The following is an 8157-nucleotide window of genomic DNA, read 5'->3' as shown; positions in this document are numbered from 1 at the left end:
TAAAAAAATGTGAATATATTGAAGAGATTCTTTATGTTCATGAATATCCTGCGTATTGAGTGCTTAATTGGTTATTTGAACTCGCCAATTTAAATTGTTAGGCTCGTTATGAGATCAAGCTACTCTTGATGGAAGTTGACATACTTGTTCACGAACAAAATAAATGTCTAGTTTAATGTGTTTGGTTTTTTTATGTTGGTTGGGGGGGTTTCATACAAATATGACACTTACATTGTCGCAATAGATTAGTGTGGCCTGGTGTAGTGGTCAACCCAATTCCATTAAAAGTGTAAATGAAATTCTATTACCCCATACTAAACATAGACTTGCCAAACACGAAATTTACAAGTACAAAGTTATGAATGACAGAACAAAATCGTACTAACGAATATCATGCTACTAAACACACACTTGCCTAACTCGAAAATCACAAGACAAGTACAAAGTTATGAATGACCGAACAAAATCGTATTAACGAATACCATGCAGTATCATTTAAGAAATTGCTCAAACTAACTCAACAGTAACATACAAGAATGTATAAAAAAGTAACCAAAATTGAATATTTTCTCATAAAACAACAATACTATTGTATGTTATCCAAGCGAGAGTTTGAGAACAAAAAGAAAGCTCAAACGGCTTACTCGTTCACCGTCTCCTTGCTATTTCCAGATCATTTGTTCCTTACGACTTTAAACAGATTCGAGTTAAAACACAGCCGAACGGCCCGAACACAATAAACATCAAACCTTAATCTTTGGAACCCTTCTTTTTGGATTTGGACTTGGACTTTTTACTCCTCTTAGACTTCTTATCTTTCTTCGGGCTTTTCGCATTTTCATTCTCATCATCATTATCCTCCATCAAGTGCTCATAATCTTCAATGCTTGCAAACGGAGACGCGCCTGTCTTCCCTCGGGTCTTCCTCTTCCTCGACGGCTTAATCTCAAACACGTCATCCTCGTCATCACTTCCGTCTTGCGCATCACCAATATTGACGTCATCATCATCGTCGTCGTCATCGTCATTGCCCACCACCTCATCATCTTCCGACATATCCTCTGGAAACTCCATACCGTCATCATCACTAGCATTCCCCACTAGGTCATTATCATCATCGTCCGCAATTTTAACCAGGTCATCGTAATCATAATCACCGTCAGCATCCAGAGCGGTGTTTGTGGAATCCAAGATGGCGTCAATTTCTTCATTGTCACTTTCGTCGTCTTCACCCTCCTCGCCTACTAAGTCAAAGTCAGCCGCCTCGTCATCTCCCGACTTTTTCTTTTTCTTTTTGGGTTTCTTTGAGGAATTCATTTTGTTCATGTAAAACCTGTGGAACATAACATCTTCCGGTGCTACATCCGTTTCATCTAACTGAAGAATATCCGCCCCGATCAATGGCTTGTTCATATCAAGCTGTATACCAACAATACATTATTCAATTATATTGTTATCAGAAAGATAGGATCTAATAAAAAAGTAAGGTGGTTACAAACTGACCTGTTTGGCGGGTTCGATGCTGGACCCACCGTGCCAATTTCTTTCTTTCGGTTTTTTCTCCATGAACTTGTCTAAGAAAGCGACAAGTGAAAGATCAATTAATGGGTTTCCGTTGTAGACGATGGTGGCTCCAGACAGAAGGGTTTTAGCCATGGTTGAAACCGAAGGATGCACGTGTGAAGCTAGCACCATCAATTCCCACCAACTCGTACGGTCTGCATTGCTGTCATAATCACCAAAAATTCAAAATAATAAAAATATATACAGTTAAAAAGTGAAAAACTATAAATAATAATTTATTAGTAGATAAAAATACCAATAGTTAGGTTCTCTATGACGAGGGTCGTATCCTCCGGGCAATGAAGACTTTGCATCTCGTACTTGTGGTTGACTTGCGGTTTGACCAGATTTCTTTTTAGTCTCCTGAAGATTAGTCAAACCTTCAAACTCTAGCAAGTCGCCATCGTCTTCTTTATCTGAAAACTCGTCATCAGAACTAGGAGGTGGGGACCCACCGTCATCCTCAACATCATCTTCGTTATCATCAACACCGTCTTTAAGACGAACGTCTTCACCAGAACCACCTGCTGCTTTATCTGGATCCGTTTCTTCAATTATGTCTTCAAAATGCTCAATTTCTTCATCGGCCATCTCGTTCTGAAGTACCATGTTCCTGCACAGCAAGAGTTAATAAATATATAAATTAATTTATTAATTCTAACAGTCATATATTAATCAAAAAATGATAAAATTAAAGAGCCTTACCACAGAGGAGGTCTTGACTTGAGAACTTCAGAAAGAAGAAAGAGACATGCACAAGCATACTGAGGCGGCTGCTGAAGGGAAATCTGTACAATATCTTAAACAGTAAATACTTGAATAGTCAAGTCAAATATATTATATACGTGCATGTAAAGTTTGATAACTTACCTGCAACAAACGTTTTGCAAATGCAGCAACCCTCTTTAAATTAAGATCGTTTTTCATAGCTCGTAAAAGAAGACCAATGAACAGTTCTTCCTAAAACAGATCCGTATTCATAATAATTTAGGTAAATATTTGTGATATCCATGATGGTAACATGTTAAATTAAGATCTTAAACAAGGTAACTTACCTTGGAAGTGTTCATTGCAGAAGGAAGTAAGAGTTTCGAGTATAATGCGCGATAAAACCGATCACTAACAACTTGATTTTTTGATGAAATTTTATCAAGAAGCATTAATGCTTGAACTCCAACATTAAAGTTCTTAGAATGAACCTGCAATTAAACAAGTAAAAGTACGACTTAACAAAAATAGACGCCTAAAGAAAAGAATCAAATTTATTAATGACATTACCAGCTGAAAGAGCATTGGAGTCTGAGCTTCAACAATGTCATCTGCTTCGCTGCTTGAGACATAAGGAAAAGCCCTGTTAACCCCCTGTTGAATAAAAAAAATAAATCATTAAATCATGTTGAAATGATTTTATATTACACACGTAAACCGAAAGAATACATATACTAACTGTTAAAAGAGCTGATAACAATCGTGAATCCATTTCAACATGAGAATCTGTATCACTTTTAGAATCTTTGTCCTTGGAAGAGCTGGATGTTTTCTTAATTTCTTCTTTGTCCTTTTTCTGCTTATTATTTCCACCAGCTTCAGAGATAAGCAACTGAAACGATGAAATTTAACTTGGTGTTATTGCATTATTTACATACAGTCAAAGCTAAAAAAATTTGTTCAAATATTTAATTTTTTTTCACACATTACCTTGAATAAAGCAAAATACACCTCTACTAACCGTTTTGCCACTTTGGGCCCGTCACCATGGTGACTCAGGCGAACCTGGCTCAAAAAGTTAACCTGCTCATAATAAACAGTATGCATCAGATGCTAATTTGATGATCGAGAAATTAACTTTTGAAGTGTTTGAATTTTAAAACATACAGCATGGTATTTGGCTCGCATCACCAAATGACGTCTGAAAAGAAATTGATCCACTTCATGAATCACAACCGCCTGTAAGAGTTAAGAAACATCAATAAAATCAAATATTATAATATTTTGTAGTACAGAATTGTATACCTTCATATTTGGATGATCTGACAAAAGCTTTGACAATAAATAATCCGCATTAGATGCAGCCTTATTTTCAGGGTCCCCAAGCTGCAGACAAGAAACCAAAATAATAAAATTCAATTCCATAACCACAAAAATGCAGTGACGTCCAGCATTAATTATTAAACTATTGTCTTTTTATAAATGAGATGTCAACATATAAACCTTATTCACAAGTGCAACGAGCAATTTGTGTTCTTGTTCTGACTTGCTCCTCAGCAATGCATAAATAGTCTGCAAGTATTATATAAAAAAATCCCAGGTTATTAAAGCTTGCATGCATAGAGTTTATTGCAAATAAATGTCCAGGTAAAGCACAAAAACGTAACGGTAAACAAACCTTTAATGATTTATCCTTAAGTGTGGCCAGTACATCTTTAGAAGCTTCTTCAAGTGCTTCTATATAGCGCTTGTATCTGAATTCAAACACAAAAAACATATTAAATGAATATATTGAGTTCCTTTGCTTTTCTTCATTATATTAATTTTCTTTATACTGCTATTGGAATCATCTATAAATGTAACTTGGTGAAATACTTTCGAAACGGTGTTTGATGTACCTTTCTTTTAAGCATTCTTCCCAATGCCAGAATAAAAGAAGGGAGTTGCTATCCTTTGATTCGGAAAGGTGATTCAAAGGTTGTTGAAAAAGCCTCTTCAGCTTACGATCAGGTAATAAACTGGTAAAAACAAAGAAAACTAACTAGTTATTACAGAGATAATGAGGTTACAGTATCATATTATTTCACAAATAATACAAGGACAACTTCTGAAAGAACTAGCTAAGAACTGCATAAGTTGGAAATCTAATATAAAAACACCCCAGAGAAAGGTTAAGCCAGAATCAATTGGTGATCATAGGATTGATGCAACTACAGATAAAGGTGAACAGAAAAGCCACATACCAGAACTAACCAATTGAAAAACTGATGGTTTGGTACTTTGGTTATGGTTATGTGTGCATAAACAACCAAATTAACTGAACCGACATTATAAATTTATAGCCAACCTTTACACACTTGTTTTAATATCTAACAAGTTATACACTTATATGTCAGAAAAGCTTTGTTGAACATACTGGTTGTCGCTTATTAAGGATTGCTAATTCTTTATTTGAACCAATATATAACTTGTTCAATTTTAACCTATAGTCGATCAATCCTAGCCATGCTCACTCTTGATCCTACTACTCATAGATCATGAAATTCAACAATAGAAAATAACTTCTACTGGATAAAAATTTAGCAGGTAGATGCCAACCATGATATGAACATTTCCTTCAATGCTTCAAATCCCGTAAAAGCATACCGCTTCCCAACTTTCGATGTCACCATACCTACAATTCACAATAACAAATCCATATTCAAATCAACTTTCTTTATACCAAAATCAATCTTCGTCCAACATCAGAACCTTGGTTTTAAAATGTGTGATCCGCTCCGACGGGGTTTGATACCAGAAAAAACTATTTATAAATAATACTTTAATTTGTTATCTTTTAAACACTAAAAAATCAAAGTTTTAATTCATAAGTTCAAATTAAAACTATAGTACCACCAAAAAGGTCTTATGTATAACCGAAAAAAGTCCTTTTTAACTTGATGTGTACAAGTAGTCTATGTATAAGCTACAAGTAATTTATCGCTCATCAGACCGCATCATGCATTATGTATAACCAAAAAAAGTCCTTTTTAACTCAGTGTGTACAAGTAGTCTATGTATAAGCTACAAGTAATTTATCGCTCATCAGACCACATCATGCATTATGCAAAACACGAGTTATCGCTCTTCTAGGTTATTTCAATCAACTAAATGGACCTAAAAGCAAATAAATTGAAAATTACTCAGACCCTACCATAGCTTTGCTACTAGTGAGATTTACTGAGTACGATGATTATGACTTTAATCTGTTAACTTTTAAACACTAAAAAATAAGAGTTTAAATTCATAAGTTAAAAAAAACTATGTTTACGCATAATCAAAAAAAATTCTTAACTCTATGTTTACGTATAAACTACAAGTAATTTATCGCGCATTACGCAAAACACGTGTTATCTATGAATCTATCACATCACTAAATAACTCAATTAAAATAAAAAAAAACAATTACTTCAACTAAACAAAATATACCTAACAGCGAATCAATCGACTTAACATTCGCGATCGGATTATCCCCAACCAAAACCGAATGCGCGGACACCTTATCCGTGACCGTGCCCGACCTCATCGTGGCCAACACCATCTTAATATCCCCACTCTGTCCTCTCGACTGCTCGTAATCATTCGCATACTGCGCCAACAACCTCTCACCTAACTCCTTCTTACTCGCCACCAACCTCTCCCACTCTTTCACGTCCTTCGCCTCCGCCTTCTTCCGACTCGCACCGGTTCCGAGTATCGTATCTTCCAGTTTCGCCGCGTCATCGTACCACACGCCTAATGTGTTAGCCTTCATTAAAGGCAGTTTCTCTAAATGCTTGTATTTATCGAATGCTTTTGAAATTGAATTGTCAACAGCAGGTAATTGTGGTTGTGGTTGAGCCCTAGGTTTAATCGGACGTGCTTTATTATTATTATTATTACTACTACTATTACTATTATTATTATTTGCCGGTCGTGCTTTTGTAGGCTTACGGAAGTCGATATCGTTGAAGCCGGAGGAAGGAGTGGAGGAAGAGAGGCCGAGTGAAGATGCGAAATTGGCGATTTCTGATTGGAGGTTGGTGTCGGTGGTGGTGGTGGTGGTGGCGGTGGGATTAGATGGTGATGGTTTCTTCTTGATTGCCATGTTTTCCGGCGAGTGGTGGTAGTGGTGGTGGTGGTGGTGGCGGCAGAAAACACTGAAGGTGTGTTTTAGGGTTTAAGGCCGTTTTGAGTTTGAAGCTGGTTAATTATTATTATTATTATTATTATTGTTGTATCTACTAAGGGGTGTTTTGTACAGAGAATTGGAGGGTGAGAAATAGAAATGGAAATGGAAATGGAAATAATTCTCTTGTTTGTTTACGAAAGAAAGATGTGAGAAATGGAAATAAACCATTTCCATTTCTCCATTTCCTTTTCTCTAAAAAAAGCGGAGAATTGATTTCTCTAGGGTTTCATTTCTCCATTTTCCTCCTTTTCATTTCTCCCATTTCTCTAGCCTCTTCAACGATCGCATACCTCCACTGGAATCATCTTCTTTCTCCAGCCTCTTCTGACCTCCACTGGAATCCCAATCCAATCCAAGGCACCCCTTCTCTGGTACGCTCACTTTCTCTACTCCTCTGATCTTGTGTGAGTCTGCATATTGAAGGTATCAATTCGTTTTTTTATGCTCATTACATGTTAACAAATCCAAGGCCCGAACCCGTGTGTTAACAGCCCAAACCGGTATCCTAACAACTACCTAATGAAATAAAGCTTAAAAACCGGTTACATCATTGTAACCTAAACAAAATCATGAACTAACCAAGAAATATACAGTCTAAATGCTGATATAATCAAGAATATTAATGTGCTAAGTTCGTATTATAACAGCCCTCAAAACAGTGGCCACTCTCATGGCCAATCGGTTAATATTTTCCATGTGAAATAGTTTGAAAAACAACTCGTCTTGCAACCATTGAACCCTGGAACTTTATCACATATTTTCCAGCAACTAGGTATCCTTTTTTGTTTGTATAAAAGTATTTTGACGAAGCTATAAAAGTATTATAAAAACCGCGCCTTAAAATACCCTGAAACGACAGTTAAGTGGCTCGTTTGATCAAGAACTGAACCCTATAGTCTAAGTACCGTTATGATATCATTTTAACAGCCCACATATATTATTTTAAACATATAATCTGACCCGAACTTGTTTGATGTGAAAACATACATTTTAAAACCGAACAAAAGGCCTAACGGGCCCAAACGAACCAAAGCCACTATTAAGGTTCCGAGAACCCTATTATCAGTATGAAACTTTTATTAAGTCATTTGCAATATATTATAACTGGCCCAGGACCGTGTTGTGGTGAGGAACCAGTTTTAGTCAATAAATGTGGCAAAGGGCATTCTTGGAATAAAAATATGACAGGTATATAACTAAAACTACAAAACAGAAAATATTGATTTTAAAACAGAAAGCTGTAAGTTAAACGTGTTTATTTTGAACCCTGAACTTGGTATAAATCAGCCCTGAAAGATACCTATAAACCGTGTGTTAAAAAGCATCCGAACCGGCACTTTGGTAACCCGTTTTAATAAGAAACGACACCTGCAGCCTACATGATATTATGACATATTTTTGCAGCCTTAAATATACTATTTTGATTATATATAATCTGATCTAAAACTACTCTAAGTGAAACATCGTATTAAAGCCAAACTAGAACCCGAACGGGCCAAAAACCGGACTCGTACTCGTTAGTGCAGCTTTAAAATATTTTTAAAACCTACGTAATGTAAAACAACTTATTTTTATGTACTAATACAGGTCGTAACACACTTGTTAACCAAAGATGAGTTTTGTTAGAAATGCACCATAAATGTGCTAACGGGCCTAAACCGAAACAAAGCCATATT

General features: G+C 36.0%; 1 protein-coding gene across 1 annotated transcript; it reads right to left on the bottom strand.

The window, feature by feature from the left end:
- Positions 1-520: 520 nt before the first annotated feature.
- Positions 521-6163, bottom strand: LOC143572461 (protein SLOW WALKER 2-like). The gene is made up of 16 exons (XM_077057620.1): positions 5740-6163; positions 4870-4945; positions 4170-4289; positions 3950-4025; positions 3775-3843; positions 3577-3657; positions 3439-3510; positions 3262-3354; positions 3011-3163; positions 2842-2925; positions 2619-2762; positions 2434-2523; positions 2269-2351; positions 1820-2176; positions 1504-1726; positions 521-1419 (listed from the first exon to the last, which is right to left on the bottom strand). The coding sequence occupies exons 1-16, from the start codon at positions 6062-6064 to the stop codon at positions 751-753; spliced, it is 2715 nt and encodes a 904-aa protein (XP_076913735.1). The 5' UTR covers positions 6065-6163; the 3' UTR covers positions 521-750.
- Positions 6164-8157: the final 1994 nt, after the last annotated feature.

The sequence above is a fragment of the Bidens hawaiensis genome, unplaced genomic scaffold, assembly GCF_021521415.1.
Source record: "Bidens hawaiensis isolate Kalapana, Puna unplaced genomic scaffold, B.hawaiensis_p1.1 tig00025860_1, whole genome shotgun sequence".
Lineage (NCBI taxonomy): Eukaryota > Viridiplantae > Streptophyta > Magnoliopsida > Asterales > Asteraceae > Bidens > Bidens hawaiensis.
This window is presented reverse-complemented; position numbering and strand designations above follow the sequence as displayed.

Excerpts from the sequence above, each read along its gene's own strand:
- LOC143572461 (XM_077057620.1), bottom strand. The coding sequence starts at position 6,064 with ATGAAGGCTAACACATTAGGCGTGTGGTACGATGACGCGGCGAAACTG. Across the intron at positions 4,946-5,739 it reads GTCGATTGATTCGCTGTTAG|GTATGGTGACATCGAAAGTT; the intron begins GTATATTTTGTT and ends TGTGAATTGTAG. Across the intron at positions 2,352-2,433 it reads TTGCAAAACGTTTGTTGCAG|ATTTCCCTTCAGCAGCCGCC; the intron begins GTAAGTTATCAA and ends GATATTGTACAG.